General features: G+C 54.7%; 1 protein-coding gene across 28 annotated transcripts in view; it reads left to right on the top strand.

Annotated features, from left to right (window-relative positions):
• The window catches only part of CACNA1D (calcium voltage-gated channel subunit alpha1 D), a 332,447-nt gene that overhangs the window by 295,927 nt on the left and 9,663 nt on the right, over positions 1-26,857 (top strand). For 16 of the 28 annotated variants that reach the window (XM_089305533.1, XM_089305527.1, XM_089305541.1 and 13 more), the window contains 11 exons: positions 291-356; positions 1,474-1,565; positions 2,446-2,605; positions 3,281-3,408; positions 3,533-3,629; positions 6,424-6,526; positions 7,788-7,889; positions 12,101-12,231; positions 24,974-25,087; positions 25,733-26,100; positions 26,718-26,744. In XM_089305533.1, the coding sequence (XP_089161659.1) occupies positions 291-356; positions 1,474-1,565; positions 2,446-2,605; positions 3,281-3,408; positions 3,533-3,629; positions 6,424-6,526; positions 7,788-7,889; positions 12,101-12,231; positions 24,974-25,087; positions 25,733-26,100; positions 26,718-26,744 (1,388 nt within the window). The other 12 variants (XM_070050709.2, XM_089305536.1, XM_089305537.1 and 9 more) reach the window with 8 other exon arrangements.

Below are 26,857 nucleotides of genomic sequence, written 5' to 3'. Positions count from 1 at the left end.
TGTGCACACCCTGCACCTGCGTGCCTTGCGTGTTCGGGAAGTGGCAGCAGTCTCCTTCCCTGGGCGGAGAGTGTGGCAATACGAGCAGAGTTGAGTAGAGGTAGTAAAGATCAGTTGTTCTTTGTGTCTGGTGGGCTGGCCCCTCTGAGTGCAGTGTTGCAAGATGAGCTCTCCTGAATCAGCCTCTGAATCATGCCCAACAGAGTTCAGATGCCCTGCGCAGGTTCCAGGACCTCCCCTTCCCCCTTTGCCTAAATCCTGCCCTCTTGGTTATACACTGTCTCTTGCAGGCACTTCCATATGTCGCCCTCCTCATTGCCATGCTGTTCTTCATCTACGCGGTCATTGGCATGCAGGTAAGCTCCAGCCACCATTCCCTGAGGGGCCTTTGCACCTGCTAGCCGCCAGGCCATGGCAACAGGTACCGTGGCCAGGTGAAGTAGAAAGACAAAGCATGATGTTTTAGTCAAATGCTTGGCTGCTGCAGAGGTAAGGAAATGGGAAAGGTGGGACCGCATAGCAGAGAGCTCCCCAGGAGGGTGCCCTGCTTAGAGAGAGGCCCAGAAGAACGTAGAGAGTTCAAAGCTTCCGTGCCCCTCCAGTCGGGGCAAAAGCAAATGGTTGAGAAACCCTCGGTTGGTGTTAGCAGCGGGAGACCCAACTGAAAAGGAAATGTCATAGGAAAGGCAGCCATAATTGTCAGTGTGGGTGCTGTGAGCTACTGAGTTGTGGGCTACTGAGAGGATATCCATAATGCAAAAGTCTGTTGAAATTCTAAATAGAGTTGTGCATCATAACGACGGGAGACTCTCACTGGAAGTATTTCCATATACTGTGGTTGAGTACTTAACTTAGACCATTATGATTTTTTTATGATTTTTTAATAATTTTTAACAAATTTCATTTTATTTGAAAGATCTTTCATCAACTGTCTCATTCCCCCTTTGCCTACAACAGTCAGGGCTGGGCCAGGTCAAAGCAAGGAGCCCAGAACCACCTCTGGGTTTCCTATTTGGGTGGTAAGGACCCAAACACCTGAGCCATCACCAGCTGTCTTCCAGGAGGAGGCATTAACGGGAAGCTGGGTTTGAAGTGGAGGAGCCAGGACTCCAACCAGGCCCTCCGTATGGCTTGTAGGCACTCCAGTGGCTTGCAGGCTTCCCAGTGGCAGCTTAGCTGCTGTGCCAAACACCTGTCCCCAGCGAGTTCCCCTGCTGTGGGACCAGGCTCTTCCTCAGTTCCCATCTCAGGGGCTAAGAGACTGCAGCCTGCTTCCCACTTCTCTTGGGGTTGGGAGAAGGACTGGGCCTTGATGACAACTGAACCCTGACTCCAAGTGGGCTCGGGGAGCTGAGGGGGTCAGAGAGCCGAGTGTGGCTCTGCCTCTGTTTCCTGCCTCTGAAGTAATGCGCTCCCATGCTGGTCTGTGGTATGACAAGATCTGTCTTGTTTCCTGATAACTTCTCGGCCTAGATGTTTGGGAAAGTTGCCATGCGTGATAACAACCAGATCAACAGAAACAACAACTTCCAGACCTTTCCCCAGGCGGTGCTGCTGCTCTTCAGGTGACTGAAGCTGGGCCAGGGCGGGGGCCGGGGAGGCGGGGGCAGCCCTCTCTGGCCTAGGGTGCACGGTGACAGAGGACAGGCACTGTCCAACCACTGTGCCTTTCCCAGTTGGCCACAAGGGCTTTGGGTTGTGTGTGCTTGGTGTTCTTAAGCAGAGACCTGGCATTTCAGGCACGGGACTCTGATGGATTGTTCAAGCGTCTGCAGTCACTTAGAGCACACTGTCCTAAGGCTCACCCATCTGGGAGCTTGTGGGACTCCTAGGCCACCAGGAACATTGCAGGATATGTGTCTAGGCATGGACTTGGCAATTAAACACAGCCGAGAGAAGAGAGTAGAGGCCCTTGGTCCAGCCACTGGGGACTATCCTAAGAGCTACTGTTTCAAATTTTATGGGGTTTGTGTTAACCCCAGTTAATTAACTTTGTAAATAGACTCCCTTATAATGAGGAGATTGTCTAGAAATCATGGAAAGAATTTCTAATGACTCCAGAGACTGAATAAAGTCATTAGCAGCCTAGGTTGTTTCTAACGCTGCTTCCAACAAAGTAAATCGAGGATAGTCATTTAAAAATTGTAGTGTCCGTGTTTAAACAGGGAAGACAGGACAACATCTGTCTGTACCAGAATTGGTGTGTTTGCGTCCAGAGATGGCTATAAATCAGAAGGAGCTGGAACAAGGCCTCCAGTTACTGGCAGAAGTTGCTTTGAAAAATAAGTAGGAATTTGAGATTTTTTTCCAAATTCTAAGTGGATTTTCCCCAGCTTCCTTAGATGTTGCTCTCATGAAGAATTTTCTCCCCAGCGGTGCAAGCCTTCACCTTCCTCTCCCACTTAGACTCCTCTTCCCCTGCTTGATTTTCTTGCTCCACAAAAGGTGTGCAACGGGGGAGGCCTGGCAGGAGATCATGCTGGCCTGCCTCCCGGGGAAGCTCTGCGACCCCGAGTCGGATTACAGCCCCGGGGAGGAGTACACGTGCGGCAGCAACTTCGCCATCGTCTACTTCGTCAGCTTTTACATGCTCTGTGCGTTCCTGGTGAGTGGCCGAGCAGCTCCCCTCACCTTGCAGAGGCTTGCGTGGCACACAGAGTGCAGACCAGCGATTGGCCCCGTCCAGTGCCCGGGGGAGACTTGGTGGTGGATGAGCCCTCTGGACTCCCACTTGGATTTAATCAGGCCTGTGTCATTCCCACCTTCCTTGTAAGCAGAGGCTGGGTGCTTGCTAATAGGTTTGGGTAATTACCAGCCCTTCCAGCTTCCTGGGGCTACTGGTTCCCTTCGAAGAATATCAAAGCCACCACACATGGCTTTCAGTGCCTTCAGAGTGACTTGTTTGGTGGCAATGAAATTATAAATCTGCAGTGTGCATCAGAAGGCTGGTGAACACAGCCACCTGCCCTCTCCTAGGGGAAGACCAAAGCCATCCTGGAAAGCTAGAAGCCTCGCCTTTCCTTAAACAACTTAGGAGGAGAGAGTTTTCCAACCTCCCTGGGGACAGGAGTTCACATATTTTGTGAACATTGGAGGGGACCTCAAAACATTAGTGGGATTAGAAGGTGCTTTAAAAACTGCAAGTCCGTGCCGGGTTTTCCACAGTGTGCATTTCCGTGGCCTCTCTGGAGGTCCTCTGTGTAAGAGGACGTGTGACAGCTGGTGACCCTGGTCCATCCCGCTGCGCTGAAGCTCGCTCCCCTCTGCTTGGCTCTTGCAGATCATTAATCTGTTCGTGGCTGTCATCATGGACAATTTTGACTACCTGACCCGAGACTGGTCCATTCTGGGGCCTCACCATTTAGACGAATTCAAAAGAATATGGTCCGAATATGACCCGGAGGCCAAGTAGGTGGAAACGGGTTCCATGAGGCTGTGTGAGCTGTTTTGGGGGTGCCCATGGTGGTTTTTCTGAAAGGCAGGTTGGACTGAGAATTCAGCCCCTGGACCTCACTCTGTGCTCTGCTCCCAGGGGAAGGATAAAGCACCTGGACGTGGTTACCCTGCTGCGCCGCATCCAGCCTCCCCTGGGGTTCGGGAAGCTGTGCCCGCACCGGGTGGCTTGTAAGGTGAGCGTCCTGGGCTGAGCTGTCCGACAGCCCCACCTGCAGGGGCTCACTGCTTCGTTCAGCGAACGCTTGCTGTGGGTCAGGTGCTGAGCAACTCTGAGGTTAGCAGCTCAGGAGGAGGAAAGAGGGAGTTCTGTGGTTTGTCATGCGGTGGATGGGGAGAAGTTGACATTGGAGGCAGGTGGAGAGCAGACGTGGGAGTCGGAGGCAGGGAGGGCATCGGAGGAAGGGAGCACAGAGCCCCTGAGAGGCGGGGCAGAGAAGGGATGGCATGGTGGCGGATGGTGAGTCACCGGGCCACCCATTGGCTAGGACAGGGAGGGGCAGAAGGCTGTGGGTATGAGCTGAGGCCTGGTGCGGGGCACTCTCCACCCCACTCCTGTCATTCCCATGCCAGACCCTGCTCTCTGGGACCCCCGTGGAGCTCTGTCTTCCTGCCCAGACCCTGCAGTGAGGACTCCTTGCATCTAGTATAGCAACAGCAAAGAATCCCCCTTTTCAAGGAGGAAGGCGGATGTGCTTGTTGAAGCCCCTTTGAGAAACTGATCTGATCTGCGCACCATTGGCTCCCAGCTCCCTGTGTACCCGAGGGGGTCCTGGCATCACGCGTCATACACCCCAGGGTGCTGGGTCAGCTCTGGACAAAAGCTGGCACAACAGAGCAGCATCTTTTAATTTTATTATTTCTTTATCTGAAAGGCAGAGTTATACAGAGGCAGAGACAGAGAGACAGAGAGAGGTCTTCCATCTGCTGGTTCACTCCCCAGATGACCGCAATGGCCAGAGCTGCACCAATCTGAAGCCAGGAGCCAGGAGCCTCCTCCAGGTCTCCAACGTGGATGCAGGGGCCCAAGGACTTGGGCCATCATCTGTAGAGCAGTGTCTTCAGACGTGTGTCAGACTTCACAGAAATGCCCTGAGCCAAACTCAAGCTCTGTGCCCTGAAAATCCAGGCACCCCAGGGTCCCAGCTTCTACTCAGGCTGCCTCCTGATGTGGATACCGAGAATGAGCCACCAAAGTGGACCCTTAAGAATGAACCTGGAGGGGCAGGTGTCTGAACACTTGGGATGCCTACATTCTACATGAGTGCCTAGCTTTGAGTCCCTGCTCTGCCTTTGATGCAAATTCTTGCTGATACACATCTTGGGAGGCAGCAAGTGATGGCTCAAGAACTTGGGTCCCTGTCACCCATATGGAAGATGCAAATGGAGTTCCAGGCTCCAGACTTTGGTCTGGTCTAGCTGTGGCTGTTACAGGAATTTGGGGAGTGAGCGAGTGAATGGAAGCTACCTCTTTGTCTGTCTCTCTGTCTCTCTGTTTGTTGCCCTGCCTTTCAAATAAAAATAAATAATAAAATTTAAAGAATAATCATCCTGGAGTGATCTGATGCCAAAACACAAGAAGAACTGGTTAATGAGAAGGAGGCAGGAGGTTGAACTCCTGCAACAAAATGGAGCCCCTGAGCGTCCCTGTCAATGTTTCAAATTAGAACTCTGATCTTCGTCATGGCAGAGGCCCCTCGCTCAGATGGCTCTTCAGGGAAACAGAGCAGTAGGATGGTGCAGATGCATGTGTAGGGGCCCCAGTAAGTTCTTGGAGGGGCTGGCCTTGTGGCACAGAGGGTTAAGCTTCCCCCTGTGATGCCTGCGTCCATTATCAGTGCCAGTTGGAGTCCCGGCTGCTCCACTTCTGATCCAGCTCCCTGCCAAATGTACCTGGGAAAGCAGTGGAAGATGACCCAAGTCCTTGGGCCCCTGCAACCCATGTTGCAGAGATAAGATGAAGCTTCTGGCTCCTGGCTTTGGCCTTGCCACCACAGCCATTTAGAGGAGTGAGCCATTGGATGGAAGACCTCCTCCCTTCCCCTCCCCACGTCTGTATAGTTTTTCCTTTCAAAAAAAATTTTTTTAAAAATTCATGGGGATGGCTTCTCGGCCTTTTGGCTAAGATCAAGTGTAAAAAATTCATGGAAAATTGATAGGATATTTTTATTCCATTTTCTCAAGAACTTTACAAAACCCCTTACGTCTGTATGTGCACATGTGTATCTATAAATATGGGGCACTTCAAAAAGTTTGTGGACAATGGAGTTAAGGATAAGTTTGCACTGATGCAAAAAAAAAAAATGCCTTGAATCTATACATGGCTTCTTCATAATACACATTTCCATGAATTTTTTGAAGCGTCATCCTATGCATGGCTTTGAAGGTTTCTGACACAAAAAGAAACTTCTCTTTTAATTCTGTTTTCCTCCAACTTTGTGAAATAGGTATTCATCTTTCACAGACACACACACACACACACACACACACACACACAAGGATTCACACACCTTTACAAACACAGAGACTTGTATGAGGAGTTGACTGTGTGATGCGGAAGCTGGAATTGCATGCTCAGAGCCTCAGCAAAGCTGGCGCAGCTCAGGCTCAGTCAGAGACAGGAAAAGGCTGAGGTGCAGCTCAGGCAGGGGAAGGGGACCCAGCCTTCCTCTGCCTTTTGGTTCTTTTTGTGCCCTCAACAGCTGGATGTGCCTGCTCTGAGGTGGGACACCTGCTCTACTCAGTGTCCCAGTTCAAATGCAGGCTCCATCCAGGCACACCTAGCATCTTGTTGAACCAGACATCTGGTGGCCCAGTCAAGTTGACGCACAAAGTCATTCATCGTATAGGGGCTTCCCAGTGGCCGCTGCCAGAGCAGAGCTGAGTGATCGAGAGAATAAGCTTGGAAAAGCGACATGGCTCCCGGCCATCGCTTGCATTCTGCTAAGAAGCTTTTCTGTCTGTCTGCAGAGGCTGGTGGCCATGAACATGCCTCTCAACAGCGATGGTACAGTCATGTTCAACGCAACCTTGTTTGCTCTGGTCCGAACAGCTCTTAAGATCAAGACCGAAGGTGAGTGTCCCCAGGAAGCAGGACAGGTGGCAGGAGAGGGAAGAGATGTGTTCTTCCATCCGGACCACTGGGAAAAGGGGTACAGCGAGGCTGGGCTGGGCTGGGCTGGCTGCTCACCCCCCACCCTGCCCTGCCCTGCCCCTTCCTCCCTCTGTCCGTCCTTGTTGCTTCACTGTGCATCAGATCTTTGCTTACCGTGTAGAAGAAATGGGTGAGGCATCAGGGGCAGGGGCAGAGCAATCACAGATTTACCCCAGCTGTCCCTTATTAGTTGTGTGATCTTCAGGGAGGGATTTCGCTCTCCTGGGCTGTGGTTTGCTCTGTACATGGAGCTAAACCCCACCTGGGCAGGGAAGATGCTGCAGGTGAAATGAGGCAGCCACTCAGGAAACACCTGGGGGTCAGCGTCTTCCCAAACCAGGGCGGTCTTCATGGCCACACTCAGCCCTGGCCAGAAGCTGGTAGAACGGGCCACTGGGGTGGTCATGGGGGCAGCTCCAGGGGCACTTCAGAGGCGCAGTGGGGAGCACACAGAGCAGATGGAGGAGTGCCTGGGAGATGAGGAAGTGGAGACCTCACAGGGAGCCAGGGCAGAGGATCCTGGTGGAGGAAACGGGGGGAGTGGGGGTGGGGAGGAGGCAGAAGGGACACGTGCTGCTGTGTCGGGACACAGGCATTGTCCCACCACCGCCGGAGCTCAGGGGGAATCTACCCGGCCATGCTAACATGTGCCTCCTGGTGGCCCACTGCTGGTTCCTGGCTCCAGGCTGGCACCAGTAAGGGTTCCTAAAGGCAGAGGATGGCCTTCTGTGCTGATGTGCCAGGAGGCCAGGTTAGGAGACAGACATTGGCCCGTACGACACAGGACCAAGGGTGTGTGGCCTGGATGAGTGTCTGCACGGAGCTGAGGGAGGTGCATTTGGGTGAGGTTTGGGCTGGATCTTCAGTCAGGCAGGAGAAGGCATTTTGGGCCGGGAGCAACCATAGTCTCTGGGTGCTGGCCTCGGGAGGGTAGGCTGGGCTCCAGCTCGGTGGAGTGACTTCCACCGGTCCTGCAGTGCTGGGATCTCCCCCGGGGAGGGCCTGGTGATCCCTGTTGCCGAATACAGGAGGCGTCGTTGGCCCTGGCTGGAGACAGCCTGGTTGGAAGAGGGGCAGTGCCTTCCTCCAGGTCTGATGGGATAGCCCAACAAGGAGAGGGAGAGGCAGCCAGGGAACAAGATCCAGGCTTATCTTTCTTCTTTTCCCTTTTGGGATTCAGGGAACCTGGAGCAAGCCAATGAAGAACTTCGAGCTGTGATCAAGAAAATCTGGAAGAAAACCAGCATGAAACTGCTTGACCAAGTTGTCCCTCCAGCCGGTGGTCAGTGTAACCTATTTACCGAGTAGCTTGTGGCCAGCGCGTTGGCTGGGATGATAGCATGTCCACGAGGTCCCGAGGGTGCTTGTGGGATGCGTCCTGTGCCAGTTAGAACCCCAAGGCCCACATCCTACAGGATGCCTGTGGCCGCTTGGTGTGGCCACATTAGGGGTAAACACAGCGACCATTCCAGATCCAGGAGGAGGCTTCCGTGGGAAGGGGACCCAGACCCTGATGGCTGGGGCAGGGGTCTTCATGTTGGTGGAGGGATTACTGTTAGAAAAGAGGCTGCTCATGTCCATTTGAAAAGCCTCTGTTCTTTTTGTTGCAAATGAAATATGCCTCACCAGTTTTCCCATTAGCCTTCAACTTCACAGTTGGAAACTTCGCATGAAAAATAGCTTTTGAGAAATGGTATTTTTGAAATGGTCTTAACAAGCCTGGATTCACTACTGTAATGAACAAAATGTCCTTTGAATGAGAATGTAGTGACAGAACTAACAGGCATGCTTATTTCCTTTTGTTACTGATCACAAATTAACTGACTAAACTCTTTTGAACTTATATATATAAATATATATTATTTATATATAAATATATATATATAGACACATACACAGAGTTTTTCCAGACTTAGAAGTCAGGGTGGTTTTTTTTTTTCCTGTTTCATTTTCAAGTTTTAAAGGTGCAGGATCTGTTCCCCCGGTGCCACCCTGGGCTCGGGCATGTAGTAAGCATGTGGTGCATTTTCTAACAGGCGGAACGTTTATAGCGTCCATGCCCCTGCGGCTTTTGAGACCGGTCTGGCTCAGGTCTAGAAGCCGACGCCACCGGAACCCCAGCCAGGACAGTGGCCAAGGCCCTTCCCTCAGGGGCCAGAGACAGCAGTGTGTTGGCCAGCTCTGCTCCTCAGCATGAAGCAGTAGGCACTTCTGTCACTGAAGGGAGCCAACCGCTAACTGGCTCGGCCACCAGCGTAAGGCTGGAGAAACTGGGCCGGAAGGAAGCGATGAAAGGAGGGCCAGAGAAAGCTTGGCCCCCAGAGAACGGATGCTGCACGTTTAAAACAACTCTTTGCTTGTCGTTCTTTTTCCTTTCAGCTGCACCTCCCAGTGCCCGCATGGCTCAGGGGAACTGCTTTGTAGAACTGTTGTAACAATGTGCTTGAGCTTTTCCCGCAGCCTCCATTCCTCTCTACTCTGAGTCTTTGAGAATATTCTGAAGCAATTCTGTTTTAGGGTGGTGGCATGGAATCAGAGTTATCTCTTGCCAGCTGTATTCCCCTACAATGTTTCCTGACATCCAGATGCATGCTTCAGAATAGCGGGCTGTGCCTGTCCCTGGGAACCTCCCTTGCCCCGGCCGGCAGGGGGCCCAGGGCCCCCTGGCTTTGCCTTTTATCAAAGAACAAGTCCAGAGTTTGGCTCACCTTCTGAACTCCTTCCCTCTCCCAAGACAGTGGACTTTGAGCTCCTGGAGACTTCGAATAAGAGCCGCGTGTTCTCCCACTTTGTTGGTTCGGTCAGTAGGCCCGGCTTTCTTAAAATGGATTGGAGGTTAGGGTAGCACGAGGCACTGAGAACCCTGCAAAGAAGAGAATGGGCCCAGCAGGGGGTGGAAAGTTCTGGAAGTTCCAGGCCATTAGGTATTTAGTGTGTTGCTTGTCCAGGTTGACTCTGATGGAGCATGGCTGCCCCCGTAGGCCCCCGAGGCAGGGGCTTGCAGGTCGTGGTAGACAGACTCGGCCGTCCGAGGTAGGGACATGGTGCCTGCTTGTTGTTTTTCCTTCTTCCTTCTAGTAGGCCAGTGGCTCCCAGAGTTGCCACGGCCCTGGTCTCGCCCCAGGCTCTCCCTTGCCTGCTTCAGCCTTCCCCTGCCGTTTGCTGGATCCTCTCTTCTCCCCCAGAAGCTCCCTGCCGTTGGGCCCTCATCCTTGTCCTGGATCTTTGGGTCTTTGGCCTCGAAGAACACAGTGAGCCGATTGCACCTCTTCCACCTCAGGCCTGAGCTTGCAGAGCCCCTGCGCACCCGTCCCTTCTCTTCCTTGCTTCTCTGTTCCACCAGAGCTCTGGCTCTGCTCGTTCCTGAGAACTCTCCTTAGGAAGCCAGTCTCCCAGTTAGCTCAGCATCTCAGTGGAGACCCAGGGGTGCTTGGCTGCTGTCCCGCAGAGCCCAGGGTGAGCCCACCTCTGCCCTGGAGGCTGGAGAGAGAGTACAGTTAGCCCTGCACTTGCTGGGCAGACCCTGCTGCGGGATCCCTTCTTCAGTATAGCCTATTCCGAGGGTCCCGGAGAAGACTCGGGATGCTGGAGGACCGAGGCTGGCCGTGACAAGGCAGGCACAGCACCCCCTTGGGCTTCCCAGATGTGCTGGCCAGGCAGCCGGCAGTCTGCTTCTTGTAGGCAGCCCGGGAAAGGGCTAGACTTGTACTCCACCAGAGCAGCTGGCCAGTGTGGCTGGAGACGGGCTCTCTCTGGGGACAGGGGAGGAGAGGACCCCAGGCACAGGAGGACAGGTCCTGGGTTTAGGTCCTGACTTGACAGCCCTGGGCAAGTCTCCCCATCTGTCTGGATGAAGGGATGGCACATCCACCCTGTAAGAGGAAGCCAGGAGACCCACGTGGAGTTCCTGAGCTAGGACTTGGTATCTGCAGGTGCCCAGTAATAAAAGGCTAGCTAGTCCTTAAATTCTAAAGGCACCTGGGCCCAAGGCCTGGAGGCCGGTGGACAGAGCAAGGGGTGACGCACATGGTCCGTGCCTTCCTCTTGCTTCTGGCTGATGGACAGTGCATCCCGAGACTACTGGCCATCACCTTTGGACATAGTGCACAGAGTCTCAGGTGGACGTGGCGGCCCCTCCACCACTGCAGCCTTCCCACTTGGTAACACTGAGTTGCTTCTGAGAGGGAGGTCCAGAGCGGGCTCCCGCGTGGCCTAGTGGTCTGCAGTTGGGGAGTACGGCAGGTGGGCAGTGCCTCCCACGTGGGCTGCAAATGAAGCCCACCAAGGGCACATTGGTGACTCTGGTGGGAGCCAGCACCACCTCCCACCCCCAGGCCCTCCCTCATGCTGTAGGAGCCACTTCGGCAGACGCCACTGTCCGCAGGTTGTGAAATCAGTGACTCTGATGGCCCATGGTCACCCTGGGGGATGACCCAGGCCCGAGGATGTGCACCTTGCTGTGCTTGGTCTCATGTTACCCTCGTAGCAAATCGGAGGGCTGTATCCCTTCCTTACAGATGACCCCTTGCCCCAGATCAGCGCACAGCTCTTGCAAGGGCAGCCTGGCCAAAGGTCAGGTGTCGGGAAGCCCAAGATCCAGCTGCTCTTCCTCTGCCCTTCCCTGCCCTGTCCCCCCCCCCCGCCCCAGCAGGGCCCCCTAGGGGGCTGGCTGCTCCTATGTCCTGAGCATTCCACTCAGGAGACCTCACCCACCGCAGACCTGGTGGCAGGCACCCCAGGGAGACCAGAGGGCCCCATCCAACTCACGTCCGGGGTGGTTTCCCACGAGACAGCCAGAGCCCCTATTCTGCCTCATGCATCACCCGTAAAGTCATCAGCAGAGTTCTGATTGCCCAACGACTCGCGTTGGAGGCTGCTTCTGAACCAGGCAGAAGTAAGCGCGGCGCAGCTGTGAGGGCAGAGCAGCAGGGCCGGATGAGCAGCCCACACGTGGTCTCCGGAGTTCGCTGGCAGAGGATGGGGAGCTCGTGGCCGCCTGGACTTGCAGCCACTTTTCTGAAGCTTCCCCTCTCTCTGAGCTTTGATGTCACCTTCCCAGGTCTCTGTCTTCAGCCACTGGGATTTGGATGCTTAATTGCCCCTGCTGTTGATGGTGATTACACATGCAAATCCCTCTGTGCAGGGGCGGGAACATGGCCTGTGAAGCCTTCTTTGTTTGGTAATTTTTGTTTTCGGTAAATAACCAAGACGGCATTGCATAGTTTTACTAATACGCTGCTCTATGAAATTCATGACGGATATATTAATTTCTGCACCTTTGAGTATCAGTTCATGTGACAGACTCTAACAATGAGCTTTGACTGCTTTGCAAAGCCTTGCTTTTTGCTAGATGGAGTCTCCCGGGTCGTAGGCTGAGAGTTCGGTGCCTTGTGCACCGTCCCGCCCCACCCCCGCCCCAGCCAGAAGCCAGTGTTGAGGCTCTTGGTCCAAATGTGCTGATCCGGGAGAGCTGTGTCTGGTCTCTCCGTTTAGATGATGAGGTAACCGTGGGGAAGTTCTATGCCACTTTCCTGATACAGGACTACTTTAGGAAATTCAAGAAACGGAAAGAACAAGGCCTGGTGGGAAAGCACCCTGCGAAGAACACCACAATCGCCCTGCAGGTGAATTGTCCCCTTCTCGTGTTTGCTCTTTTCACTAACGATGTTCCAAGCTTATTTGAAACACTAGAGAGCTGGCTGTTCATGGGTGAGCAGTCCCACAAGGATTTTGTTTAAACTGAGATACTGCACACTCCCCCAAATGTGGACTGGCCAGTTCTGGGCCACAAGGTAAGTGCTCCCCACACCGACCTTGCCTCCTCCATGGGGCCCTGCACCTGCTGCTGGCCAGCCCCATGTGGCAAGGGTCCCCCCACCCCGCCACCCCACTGCACACACACACCAGGGCATCTGTGGTGTGAGAAGAGCGAGCCTGGCCCCTCCAGTCTTCTCCAAAGGCAGTGTCCTCCAAGCAGGCCCACCATGCCCCAGAGCCCTGGGCTCAGGGTCCCCGCTGCCCTGGAACAGCTTTCCATCTGAACGCAAGTGCTTTGTTTTGTTTCTGTTTGTTTCTTACCCCACTGCTTGTTGGTTTTTGGTTCATTTCAGTGACATCCATCACTTCCTAGTGTGTACCGTGTGCATGCTTGCGTGTGTGTGTGCGCGGTGTGTCTGTGTCTCTCTGTGTTGTCTCCTGGCAACCCTGAGGCTTGCTCAACAAATGCTGCTCCCTCGCGCCCAGGCCAGCCTCTGGCCCCTCTGGCCTTCTCCAGCCCAGGCCCTGCAGCAGGCCCCTAGAGTGTGGCTGTGCCTTTCGGGAGCCTCTGGTACCGTGTGGGCTCTGTGCATCAGAGGGGTGTAGAATCCTAGGTAAGCCCAGAGCTCGGGGCTACGAGGCAGGTGTTTGAAGGGGAATGGAGTGACAGAGAGACCCGCAGGACAGGGGTGAGGAAGGGAGCTTTGTGAACGCCAGCGATGGAGACATCAGGGCAAAGTGGGAGTGGCGAGAAGGTGCTGAGCACAGAGGAAGTGCAGCTCGGCCACAACCATGCCAGATACTGGACAGCTCTGCCAGCTCTGCCGCTCGGGGGGCTGGACGTCCGCTGTGCCCAGGATAAACAACTGTCCCGTCTTTTGTGTACACTGAAATGACCGACGTCCCCGTGACCAGCACATGCCTCAAAGTTGGCCTCCTGGGAATCGATCAAGTTCAGTGTGGAACAGCCCTCGGCTTTTGCCCAGGGAAGAATGTCCAGCCACTGCTTTATCTGGAACGTGATGGCAGCTTCAGGAGCGTGAAGGTTTGTCTGTGGTCTCGCTGGGAGAGTGAACGTGAGTGACTGAGTGGGGAGTGTGGGACGCATGTGTACCCGGGGTCTTCATAAAGTTGGTGGAAATGCGTATCGTAAAACTGCGTGGGTTTCAAAATTGTTGGCATCACAATAAACCAAGCACGTAATCCCATCTTCCATGAACTTTGTGAAGTCCCTTCGCGTGTGACCGGCTCGCACATGACTGCGTGTGACTATAACCTGCAGATTCGTGGGGTTACGTCTGTTCAGGGGGCTGCGGGAGAGGCCTCCCCAGGTGGCAGGTGGACACTGGACGGGGCTGCAGCCAACCTCTGAGCTCTGTTTCTCAGTGGTTCGGGCAGTGGCAGGCTTAGACAGCCTGTTGCTGTCACAGGTTGTAGGGTTGGTCCTGCCACGGGTCTGCACACTCAGCGGCCTCCTCCTGCTGCAGTTCAGCGCCAGCCTTAGCAGAAGCAACTGAAAAGGCACCTTGGCACCTCTGAACGTGGCTCTGGTCCCTGTGTGCTTGGGCCAGCATGGCCAGGTTGGGGCCCAGGAGCGGGAGTGGTTCATGTGCCTCTGACCGGCCCGATGGCGTGATGGCGCGCCCCGCAGCGTCCTCTGCACACCGTCCCATGAGTCCGGACAGTGGGGTCAGGCCCTGATGGTCCTCTGGACGGGGAAGCCTGCCCTCTGATCAGTGACTCCCATCATAACTTAGAGCAGCCCCCTTGGCTCTGGGTTCAGAGATGACTCTGCTCTGCGGAAGCTGTATGTGTTTGACAGCCACTTGGGAGGAAGGTTGTCACTGTTCTGTCTACATCATGTGGCTTCAGGGCTTGTTCTGTGACTGGATGGCACTTTCACTTTTTTTAAAATATGCAAAAAAAGAAAAAAAATACACGGCTAAATAGCGAGCGACCTGTTTGCTTAGAGGTCCACCTAGTCTCAAGTCGTGGGTTCAAAGACTCAATTCCACTGTGTTATAATCTTGTCGAGGGGAGTTTGCTCCTCGCACACACATTCCCCTCACTGTCTGTAGAGAGACTCTCGCTTTCTTGGTGCCCTTCAGAAACTTCCGGTTAGGTGACAGCAGCACGTCGCTCGTGGGAGTGGAGTGGCTGAGACCATGGCTGTAATCTGTGTTGCGTACCCAGCCCAGACAATTAAATTCCGAAAATGCATCTGAACTCTCAAACAGTAAAAACGGAGAAATAATGCTGACTATGTGTTGGCTTCCTCTGCGGTAGAAGCGGCTTGAGATGTGATTCGTCGCTTTGCTCCCTATGGGCGTTAGGAGGCTTTGCTTTCTGCTACAGGGCAAAATACCACATGACGATGTGGCAGTTAGGGAGATGGGCGACAGTGGGACAAGGACGCACGCCCTGGGGACGGTCACTGGGAGTGGGCCTAGGCCTGGCCCATTGAGATAGGGGGCCGGCAGCTTCTTCCCATGACAGGGCACCGCGGGCTGACCGCTAGTGGGCAGTGCGGTGTGGCCGACGCAGTGTGAGCAGAAGTGACAGAAGTGATGGCGGAGGCTTGTGCGTGCTTGTGCTGCGTCGAGTGCAGTCTGTCTGAGCGGCTGGCAGGAGAGGCCCAGGTTCTCTGCTCCCCCGCCCCACACCATGGTCTTCAAGGGGGCACACGCGTGCATTGTGGCTTTGGACCCCGCGGGCTCCATCTGATCTTCCGTTCAGACCAACTGCCGCACTGCCGGCCCGTGCAGGGGAACGGCTCGAGGAGCCCCCACCACCCACGCGTGGGGAGGAGCTCGGCACCCCGCCTGCTCTGGCCTCCGTGGTCTGAATGAGTGTGCAGTTCCCATCCATCCTCATCCGTAAACCCAGCCTTCTCTCCAGCCCCTCTGCGGAGGGAGCCGGAGAGAAGCTGCATCAGCCTCTTTTAATTTCCTCTCGCTCATCTCCCACGCGCCATCCTCACTTTGGTTTGACTCTGCATTCACTCTCCATCCACCGTTGCTACATCTGAGTGACCTGCAGATTGCCCCGAGGAGCAAACAAATAAAGGGATACAGCCATGCAAAGGCCCGGGCTCCCCTCCCCACCCCCGGCCGGGAGCAGCGCACGCCCCGTGTCCCGTCATGCAGTGTGATGTGGACGTCCGGGCAGGTTACAGACGTGCGTTTGGCCCAGCGTCTCGTGGGAATGGTTTTGTTCATTTCTCTTCCAGCCTTCAAGGATTTCCTTTATTCTAGTGGAATCTGAAAAGGCTGTCCCGCCCACTCCTCCCAGACCCGAGCCTGCCCATCTTCGTGTTAGGAAACCATTATCTCTGGCTATAAAGAATCGAGCTGCTAGGTTGGGTCATTTTAGAGCCGTGTTGCAGCCGTCAGACAAAGGTGCAGGTGGCCCAAGGGGAGGGGAGGTGGGATCGAAGCCCAAGGCTCTTAGACCCCAGTGCACCTTGCAGTGGCCTTCCTAGAAGGGCTCAGTGCGGCAAGAAGGAACGGTGGGATCCTCCATGGAAGTGTCACCACCTATGGAAGATCAGACCCCCGTTCCCACGTCACCTTGATGCCTGACAGGGAGTGAGGTGCTCTGTGACGAGCATGAGTCCACCCAGTGCCACAGAAAGGCTCTCTAGACAGTTGGTTTTTTTTTTTTAATTATTTTTATTTAAGAGGCGTTCCCTTGCTAACTGATGAGATTTCACTGGCTGATTCGTTTGTTTCAGATGCTTGAACGGATGCTTTAGAATTTTCTGCCCGAGCTCCGGCACCAAGCTGGTTAGTCCCGAAGGCGCCTGTGGCTCAGGCCCCACGAGGGCAGAGGCTCGAGCGGGCTTTTTTCTACTGAGACAGCATTTCGGGAGAAATGCAGGAGAAAGCAAAGCCAAGGGCCCCGGGAGATCCCGTCCCAGCCAAGCACTCCTCCAGAAGGCGGTTGCGGGGCCGAGGCTGCCTGCCTGGCACGGACGCTGCTCGCAGGGGCTCCTTCTCGTGAAAGGGGCGTCCGAGGCCAGCCGCCTGTCCCTCCAAGCAGAGACTCAGAGAAAGGGAGAGAGAGAGAGAAGGACAAGGGCGGCCGCCCCGCAGAGAAGTGAAATGAACACAACTTCCTGATGCTGGCCAGTAAAAATAATAATAATAACGCTAACAATCGTAAAAATTGAGTACTAAACAGATCAAGCAGATCTGCCCAAGCCGGGGCAGCTGACTTTGGCCCCAAGTCCTGTATACCCCCAGAGGGCCCGGGCTCCCTGGACCGGCCTGAGGACCCCTTGGCGCTGAGCGAGCCGACCGAGTTCCTTCACCGGGCCAGTACGTCACGACCTCCTGCCCGCCCGGCCCTGCTCACTGAGGTGACCAGGCCAGAGGGCAGTGACCAGCGGACAGGCGGGGAAGCTCAGATACACCCCATTGAAACTAACATACACCTGCATGCCAGAACCAGCCCAGGCGACACCTCAGGTTCCATTGTAGCGTGCCCACAGGAAACACCGTCACACCCAAACCTCATCCGACATTGTCCGCCCGCACTCCTGCTCAGAGCCAGGCTGGGGACGCCTCTTTGGAAGCAGTGTGGTCTAGTTTCAAGGACACCGCGAGTCAGGGAAACCTGGGCTCTAGTCCCGGCTCCAGCGTCCACTTGCTGTGTGACCTTGGGCAAGACACTTAACCGCTCTGTGCCTCAGTTTCCCCATCTGTAAAATGGGGGTAATCCTGTTGACCTACCTCACAGGGCTGTTGTGAGGAATAGCTAAGTGATTGTAAAGCACTTTGAACGTATTCCCGCTTATTATTAAGACTACAACAATAATAATATCGTATGCCTGTTTACTACCGGAACTTGACAAAATTCTTGTTTTCCTTTGATCTCTCTTCTGTTCTGTACTGTAGCTATCCTTTGAGAAAGAGAATCCTCCCTTTTAAGATGTCTGGGCAGTGCGTAAAGGTGCAGGTTGGACGCTCCCATCTTTAGAACAGCGGGAGTTGGCCCAGCAGGGCGGGTTGACAGGAGCGTCTGATTTCAGATTCTCGGTGGAATCCCAGTGTGGCCCAGGAGTCTGTGCCTCTGAGGCTCAGCCCAGGACACCGCGAGTGGCCCTGGAGTACCCTGGTGCAAAGGTCATGGGGAAGAGTCTCAAAGGTGGGGCTCTGTATGTGGAGCCAGGGCGCTGTGGTGCAGACTGGAGGCCGTGTACATGTCTGCGCTCTCAGAGGGGGCAGAGGGGGAGGGGAGGGCCGTGTGTGTGCCAGGACGCCCTTGTTTCTGGACCACGAGGTTGTTCCTCCCAGGCCCCTGAAGTGCAGGAGTGCTGGGGGCCAGGCAGAGGGGTGCTGTGTCCTTGGCCCTGTGGCACCAGGTGGCATGACCTGCCCAGATTTGAGCTGATCTCTGGGCCTTGTATGGGGATGGCCCCAGCTCCCAACTCTGCCTCTGTTGTGCACAGACCATGGCGAGCCTGGGAGCTGCAGGGAGCTGCAGTGGGCTTTATGAGGGCCCAAGGGCAGGGTTGCAGGGTGGATTAGAAGGTGGCCAGTGCGGCTGGTTTGGTTGGAGTGCTATGACGATGTTGAAGCCTGGGTCTTCCTGGTTCCCAAAGCTGTCACCTCCAGCCCCTTGCATGTCCCTGCCCCTGTCAGCAGCCCAGGCTCTCTCCCAGCTTCTCTGTGGTCTGGCAGCTAGAGGGACCGTGGAGACCTTGCTCTGGTCTGAACAGATGCCCACTTCTACTCTGATGGGGCAGTGCCTGGGACGTGCTGAGTGACAGGACATTGTTAAGAATCGGATGTGTCCTTCCTGAAGGGAGGCTGGTGAGCGTGGTGGCCTCGGGCAAGGAGCTGATGCACCCCCGGAGAGACCACCCTCCTGTCTGGGTGCTGGGGGCTGTCTGTGCCCATACCTGCCCATGCCATCCTCTTTGAGGGCGCCTGCCACCTGCTGCCTCCTAGATCTAAGCTCCTACACTCAGAAGCCCGGCAGGAACGCCCCCGCCATGGCCCGGGCAGCTCACACGGGTGGCATGGTGCAGGCCCTTCTGCACGCTCCTTCCAGATGGGGGCAACTGGGAAGTGGTGACTTTGTAGGTACCACCTAGGGGCTGGGGTTAAGTGAAAGAGAAAAATGTGTCTGCTCAGGGCTGGCTGTGTGACTGGTTGATAGCCAAGGCTGATGATGAGTGAGCCGCAAGTCCTGAGGGCTGCCTCCCTCCTGGGCTGGAAGGGAAGCAAGGCTTCCTGGAACTCCACATGCAGTCGCACAGCAGAGGCCTCTGGCACTTCTCTTCGTGTGGGAGAGCAGAGCTTTCAGGGTCAAGCAGGTTGGAAGAGGGCACTAGTGTGTATTACTTAGCATCTTGAGACACACCCAACACCAGGATCCCTGGTGCTAAACCCTGAAGCTCCTGGATAAAAGTGATGGCGCAGGCCCATAGAAGCAAAGGTGAGAAGGGGCGTCAGGCTCCTCTCAAACAGCCTGCACTGTGGTGTGACCTTGGTAAACATGAAATGGATGCACGGGATTCTCGGGCACCACGTTCTCGACCCTTTCCCCTCAGAGACTAGCAGTGGTGTTCAGAAGTCCTAGAGCAGATGGGAATTCTTAGGAGAAGCTAAGACGCTAAGAAGCTAAGCTGTGCCGTAGTAAAACGTCTCTTACTGTAGCCTGCCGCTTCGTAATGTGCTGCTAGTACCCGCACTAGCCCAGATGCATCCTGGCTCAGGTATCTACAGGAGGGAGCTCGCTACAGCTTCTTACCAGTTCCCACGTGGGTAAGTCCCTGGGTGCATGCCTTTTCTTTGGCACCTGTCTCCCCTAGGAGCTAAGGGGAGGGCTTATGGTTCTAAGGTAGAGTGAGGCCGGCCTTTAAAAAGTGCTGACGATCCAGCTCAGAGAGGCCACATGTGAAGGAAGTGGAGAAAGGCCAGTGGACTCAAGCATCCTAGACTGGGGGCAGAGTCTGACACCTGAGCCCAGGCGGTGCTGCCCGTCGGAGGACAGGTTGGTCCTCCAGTTCACCACGATTTTTGTCCTTTGGACCCTTTTTTACTCTTTAAAATTGTTAAGGACCCTTGCATATCAATATTTACCATCTCGGAAATTAAAATCGAGAAATTTTTAAAACAAGAAATGCAAGCACAAAGACGCCCGAGTGATGACATCACCATGCATCACGTGGCCTTGAACCTCATTGTGCTGTCACGAGAGAACGACCGTGTACAAGGCAAAGGACGTCCTCATGCAGCCCTGAAGGCGGCGTGGGATGCTCTGCGGTCCCAGCACTGCTGCTCAGGGCCGGGCCAGGGGTGGGGGCTGAAGCCTTGTGATGAACCCCATTGTCGGGCTCCTGCCTCAAAGCAACGCCCACCCCTGAGCCATGGGGCTGCCCGTGCCCCACTTGCCCTGCCATGTTGGGGCTGGGAGCCACGTGGAGTGGCCTCACCTCACTACCTGTGTGGATCTAAAGGAAGGATAGACTGAGTGAGTGCACCAGAGGAGGTGTGTTTAAAAATCTCGGCTACTCCACGTTGACACAGTGGTGTGTGCAGATGTGTGCCAAACAGAGGCTCGGTTTCGGTGACACCTTGTGATCACCTGTCACTTCGTGTGCCGATTGAGATGAGAGCTCTGAGAAGTTGGTAGAAAGGTCAGCCTTGACAAGGTGGCACCCTACCCTTGCAGCTGTATGTCAGTAGGTGCGCAGGCCAGAGTCGATGTGGCACTGGGGATGCGTTGGCTTTTATGGAGCTGCGTGGCATCATGGGATGAGCAGGCCTAGGACTGTTGACCCATGAGGTGACCCCACGGACACACTCTTGACTGTCTGGTGGAATGTAAACAGGGGGTGGGGAGAGGGGGTGGCTCACAGAGACAGGCAGGAAGGTCAGATCAGAACAGAGGGTGTGACACACAGCCTCTGCTGGACCTGCAGTTTGCCGAACGCGCTGTTGCCAGGAAACCCGCATACGTTTTCCTGAATCTGGTGTTAAAAATTAGAGCTAAGAGTCCAGGTGGGATGGAAGGAGCTAGCCATCTTGCTCGTTTGTAGGGCGAAATCGTCAGTGACTTCAGTTTGTTTCACCTTGCAAAGTGATGGTCACTGATGGGCTTTCCATTGCTGAGTGCCGTGCGCCCACGTGGCAGGTGCCTTTTCATTGAGAGTCGGAGTCACTGCAGATGACTAACGGAGCATGGTGCCTATGGTTTGAACACTTTGTGTCTGACACGAGGACTATTCACAGTACACACAAAGGCCACACCGTGACATCTTCCCCTGGAGGAAAGCAGTGACACAGTAGGGGGTGTGCCCGTGTGTGGGGTGTGTGTATGCAGAGGAGGCAGAGGACAGCTTGAGGATGAGCAGGTTTATTCTGTAAGAATTCAATCCTCAGTTCTTTGTTCTGATGGAACTACCCCATGGTTGTCCCCTCTCACTGAGCGGGAGCTGAATCCTGTGAAGGGGTTAAGGAGAACTTGGCCATTAGCGAGATGCCTGCGTGCGTGCGGAGCCAGCCTGGGCTGAGTGAGGGCTGCGTGTGACGGGTCAGGCGGTGCCAGGCGAGGCTCCCTGAGCTGGAAGCGGCCAGCCTGGTGCTCTCGCATCCTGAAGATGAGTGGGCCGGCCCCGTCCCCGCTGGAGACCTGCCTCTCCCTCCTCCACTGCTACAGCGTAGGTTTCTGTGTGGGTCGCTGGGGGTGCGTGCATCTGTGTCTGTGCTGGGAGAGCTGGCCAGGGGCTGCTGTTTCTGATGGGGCTGGCTTAGGGAGACAGGTGCCAAAGGCATTTCAGGGGCACCCAGGTAGGAGAGAGTGGGCGAGAGGAGGGAAAGCGAGTGAATGTCTGTAGTTGATGTCAGAATACCATCATCTTTTGCAGTTGCTTGAGAAATGTTTAGATTTTAGAGTTTGATTTTTTTTGATGACTTATTTCGATAGAATAACTATCTATAAAATTCCAATAAAATGGTGTCTAAATTTTAAAGCAGCAGTCTACAGGCAAACCGCCAACATGTCTTTTTAAAAGAATATTTATGATAACATCTCGCGTTTTAAAATCAACCAGAAGCTAGGCTTGATTCTGTTGAATATTTTCTAAGATTGGACATCTTAAAAATGAGTCAATCATGTTTATATTTTATAGCCATTCTGTGTTTATTCAAAACCATAATCCTTCTTCAATGTGAATGGAATGACCCTGTGTAGCTTTAATTGCGTGGGTTTAAATGGTCCTGACCAGATTTCAGATGAAAAGACTGTTTTGCTGGTAGAGGTAGACACCAAAATGAAATATGAAAGACTGGATCGTTTACTGATTGCGCTTATTTCAAGAAAATAAGGTTCTTTTGGGGGCTGTGGAAAACAGCTTTTTTTTTTTATTTCAAGGGTTTATAATAGTTTCTTGTGTTTCTTGGAATTGGAACTTGTGCCTATGGGATTTTCGGAGCAGCCTAAGCTACCTTTTTAGCTTGAAATGTGTGCTAGGAAAATTTCCTTACTGTATTTTGTGATATGTAATTCAGGGTGCTGTGCTTACGCTTTGTTTCAAGTTCGGGGACATCTGTTGCCCTCACCATCCTGGGGACACCCCAGCCCCTGCCCCTCCCAGCCCCGCCAGATCACGCGTGATGAAGAGAAGTCGGTCCCCGCCTCCTCCGGGCGCACTCTTCCCTGTGCGGAGCGCGCAGCCTGCAGTCCGGCTCTCTGGCCCCTGCTGCTGTGTCGGGGAAGAGCGGTGTGTTCTCTAACAAATACGTTGTCGTCATCTGGGGGGTGGCATCGGGGCCGCCTCGGAAGCTCGCCGCGATTTCTGTTGCACACATGTTCTCTGTCCTGTGTCTCTGCTGCGCCAGACTGAATCCTAGTCTGTGTATTCCTGAAGACGTGCTGGAGGCCGTTTCCTGTTTTTGTTATGCAATGACGTTGTATGTGTATCTCAGTGAAATGTCAACCCATCAACAGAGGATGATGTTAAAAATGATCCAAATAAATAGTTTTCTATTTCTTGTAACCAGACTTAGTTCCGTGGGCTCCATGCCAGTGAACAGGGTTATCTGTTGTTCGAGCCCAGCCATGGGCCTGCCTTGTAACCTCAGCCATGGTGCAGGATGCCCTTGGGGCGTGTCGGAGTCCCTACGTCCGTTGTGACCTGTGGCTACTCTGTGGAGATGGCAGCAGGTGTCTCAAAACTGGTCTCTGGTTTGCACGCCGCAGCTGTGGAACCAGAGCCTCCTCGCCAGCTGCTCCAGAGGCTGATGGTGGAACGCTGGCTTAGCTTGCCCATCCCTGGGCAGTGGAGCCCTAGAACAATACTGAGCGAAGGACCTGAGTGCTGTGCGGCACTGCCTGCCACCACCGTTCTCCACACGCCTGCAGCCCTGCTGTGCAGGAGCTTTGGCCAGTGTCACATGAGAGTTTGCTTCTCGGTGGCGAGTGGGTCCACCTGGAGCCAGGTGATTCCCAGCTCCCATATGCTGGGCTCGGGAGTCCTGGGAGAGGAGATGCGTGCGTGTGTGTGCACATGTGTGTGTGTGTGCGTGCGCACTGAGTTTTGCACCTGTGATCAGAGGGACAGGAGGGTGACAAGTGGCCTCACTCACCACCCCAAGAACCATTCTGGGTGTGGCCTGGGACAAGGCTTCCCTATGAGCACAGCGTTTCACAGAAACCTTCAGGCTTTGAATCTTGGCACCCCACCCCCCACCCCAGCTGATGAAATGGAAAGACCTGTTGCTCCCCATTCACAGAAAGAGTCAGATAAAATCCACCGGGTATGCCGGGTATGCCGTTCGTAACAATCAGTTCAGGCTGGGGCTGTTATGGGCAAGGTCTCTTCAGAAACTCCTACAGGAGTCAACATTCTGAATTAACACTGCCACCACTAGTGTATGCAAAGACCAGGGCTTTTTACGATTTTATTTATTTATTTGAAAGGCAGAGTTACAGAGCGAGAAGAGAGCAAGAGAGATCTTCCGTCCACTGGTTCACTTCCCAGATGGCCACAGTGACCAGGGCTGGGCCAGGCCCAAGCCAGGAGGTTCTTCCAGGTCTCCCACCTGCGTACAGGGGCCCAAGGACTTGAGCCACCTACTGCTTTCCCAGGTGCATTAGCAGGGAGCTGAATTGGAAGTGGAGCAGCCGAGACAAACTGGTGCCCATGTGGGATGCCTGCACTGCAGAGGATGGCTTAACCTGCTGTACCCTAGTGCTGGCCCAGGGTGTCTTTTTTTTTTAACATATTAATTTATTTTTATTTGAGAAGCAGAGATGTCCCATGTATGACTTCACACCCCAAATGCTTGCAGCAGCCTCTGGCTGGGGTTGCAGCTGGGAATCCAATGTGAGTCTCTCCCATCAGTAGAAGACACTCAAGTACCCAGACCTTCCCCTGCTGTCTCCCAGGAGTTGCAGCAGCAGGAAGTTGGAATCGGAAGTGGAGCCAGGACTTGAGCCGAGGCACTCCAGTGCTTGTCGTCCCAAGTAGCATCTTAAGCACTGTGCCAAATACCCCCCCAAACACAAAGACCGGTTCTGAGCATGCCCACAACAGGGAGACCCAACCCTGCTAGATCCAGTACAACATTGTCCCCCAACCTTTCCATTCCCCCAAATGCTTCCCACCAGGTATGTGCCCAAGGCCTAGTCACATGCCTTGTCCCTGTCCTGGGCACAGCCACCACCCCATGCAGGGCACTGTGGAAGGACATGAAGGCAGTGTCCTCCACTAAGGACCAGCTCCCAGCCCAGTTCTCCTTTGTAACTGCCCTGAGGTCGTATGGCTGATGTCCTAGGCCTGCTGACAGCCTTTGGCAGCTGCTGAGTAGCAGGCAGACCACCAGGAAATGAGGAGGTGCCTCCTGAATTCAGGCCTTAGACCTAGAAACAGGAGTAGGGAAGGCTGGCTGTGCGGCTCAGGGGCATGTAGTGTGCATGCGTGGGGTCCATGGGGCCCCGGGAAGGGGGCCCTGTGCCCCCTCCAGAGGCTGGGCAGCCACTCTCCATCTAACGTGTGCTCTCTGTTGGTAAGTTATCAGCTGGCACATGGGCTGCAGGCTGGGGCGCCTCAGATGGCCAGGTGTGTGTGCGTGTCTCTCTGTCCCGTCCCAGTCCGAGTATGCTGGTGGCTGCAGCGTGTGTGTCACTCACTCGTTCATGGCTTTAGGGCAGAGCCGGTGGGCTGCTTGCTCCTCTGACGCCCGTACCTGGACTTCCCCTCTGCCCATGACAGGAGAACATCCTGCCAGCTTCCTAGCTATGCTCCCTTCCTTGCACTGTTCGTGGTTTGGGGAGGTGGTGCCCTGCAGGTGACCCCTCTGAAAGTTGTCCGTGGGACAGGGACGTGTGCTTGTGGCCATGGCCGACCCTCGTGCAAGGCAGGGTCTCCGCAGAGGAAGTCACAAAGTTGCAGGCCTCAAGCATTGCCACCAGGACCATCCTGACCACCTGACCACATTCAGCCACCCTCCTGTTTCAAACAGCCTTTGGAGAAGTCTTTCCCTCCCTCCCAACCCCGCACCCCACAGATCAGGCAGGTGCAAAGCCATGCCCCAGGCAGGACCCCGGGGCCCACGAGTCGTCTCACCACATGTTCTGCCATTTTCATTGATGTAGGCGGGACTAAGGACACTGCACGACATTGGGCCGGAAATCCGCCGTGCTATATCGTGTGACCTGCAGGACGACGAGCCCGAGGAAGCAAAGCGGGAGGAAGAAGATATGTTCAAAGTAATTATTCTACGCCTAGCTGGAGAGAGCAGGGCAGGACTGGAGTTGGGGCAGTGAATGAGCCACAGAAGAGTATGGAAAATGCGCACCAGCCACAGAGTCCAGGGGGCTTACAGAGCACATCCTCCCCAGCCCCATTCACCAGCACCTCTCCTAGGGCCAGGCCAACTCCTTCTTTGAGCCTGTCTCCTCCCCCTCCTCACTGTCCCCTTCCAATGGTGACAGCCACTGTGTGTGGGGGGGGCATCCTGGGTCCTTGCAGCCGCTGCCCAAGTTGCCCTCCTTGTCCCCCGGAACAGCTCTTGGAGCTGCCAGCCCCCCAGCCCAGAGCGAATGCTTCCTGGCCTACCCCAGGGCTGCCCCCCAGCCCAGCTTGGGTGTGAGTCACTATGGCTGGAGCAGCAGCTGAGCGCTTTCTCCCAGCTCGGGAACTGGTAGCCTTTCTCCGTTCATGGCGAGGGTGGGGTGGGGGGAGGGGAGCCACACGCCCACGGCTGCCCCGGTGGTGAGACCCTCAGATTGTGTTCCAGGGATCCTGTGGAGCGTGCCCTGAGTTAGTTTTTCACGTAGAGAGCTGAGCTGACAGAGCTGGCCTGCGTCACATGCTTGTTACGTCACCTGGTGTTGTCTCCCATTATTTTGCAGAGAAATGGTGCCCTGCTTGGAAACCATGTCAATCATGTTAATAGTGATAGGAGAGAGTCCCTTCAACAGACCAATACCACCCACCGTCCCCTGCATGTCCAAAGGCCTTCAGTTCCACCTGCAAGGGATACTGAGAAACCGCTGTTTCCTCCAGCAGGAAATTCGGTGTGTCATAACCATCATAACCATAGTTCCATAGGAAAGCAACTTCCCACCTCAACAAATGCCAATCTCAATAATGCCAATATGTCCAAAGCTGCCCATGGAAAGCGGCCCAGCCTTGGGAACCTTGAGCTTGTGTCTGAAAACGGGCACCATTCCTCCCACAAGCATGACCGGGAGCCTCCGAGAAGGTGCAGTGTTAAAAGGTAAACTTGGCGGTGGGTCTGCCCTTGGCAGTGTAGCGTCTGCCCGCAGAGCCGGGGGCACCTCCGCCCTGGGTTCTGGCACGTGGAGGAGACTGCCTGCAGGCATTACCTTCAGACCTGTGCGTGCCACTGACACACTGGCTGTGCAGCCAACAGAGAAGGGGCCCCGGCTGCCTTACGTCCCGCTGCCTGGGTGCCCCTGAGAATAGCCCAGGTGCAGCAGTGCACTCTGGGACAAGGGGCTGGCCGATGTTTCTCTGTAAAGGGCCCGAAAGTAAATATTTGCAGCTTCTAACAGCTCACCTCTGCCGCGGCAGCCGTGAATGATCTGGGTGAGGCTGTGTCTCAGTGAACTGTTCTTTGCGGGCACCCAGATTTGAACTGCGCATATTCACGTGGGAGGAAAAGACTTTTTTCTTTTTTCAGTTCTTTATGAACATATCAAACTTTATAACTTGTGGGCAAATGCCCAAACCAGTGGCTGCCTGTATTTGGCCCGTGAGCCCGGGGTTGCCGACCCACTATCCTGGGTGGCAGTAGGCTATCTGCATTTTCACCTGGTTGGAAAAGTTGATAATTGTGTCTTCTCCCTCCCCTGTTATGCCTTTCCTGGATAGAACCCGCTACTATGAAACTTACATTAGGTACGTGCTCACTGCCCGCCTTGGTGTGTTAGATGCCGTGGTGTTGTGTGCCCGGCTGGCCTCTGAGTGCCAGGCAGAGGGAGCAGTTTGCCTGCGCCTGCCTGCCAGCTGTC

This window comes from Oryctolagus cuniculus, chromosome 10, assembly GCF_051225735.1.
Source record: "Oryctolagus cuniculus isolate XC-2025 breed Fujian yellow rabbit chromosome 10, ASM5122573v1, whole genome shotgun sequence".
Taxonomy (NCBI): domain Eukaryota; kingdom Metazoa; phylum Chordata; class Mammalia; order Lagomorpha; family Leporidae; genus Oryctolagus; species Oryctolagus cuniculus.
This window is presented reverse-complemented; position numbering and strand designations above follow the sequence as displayed.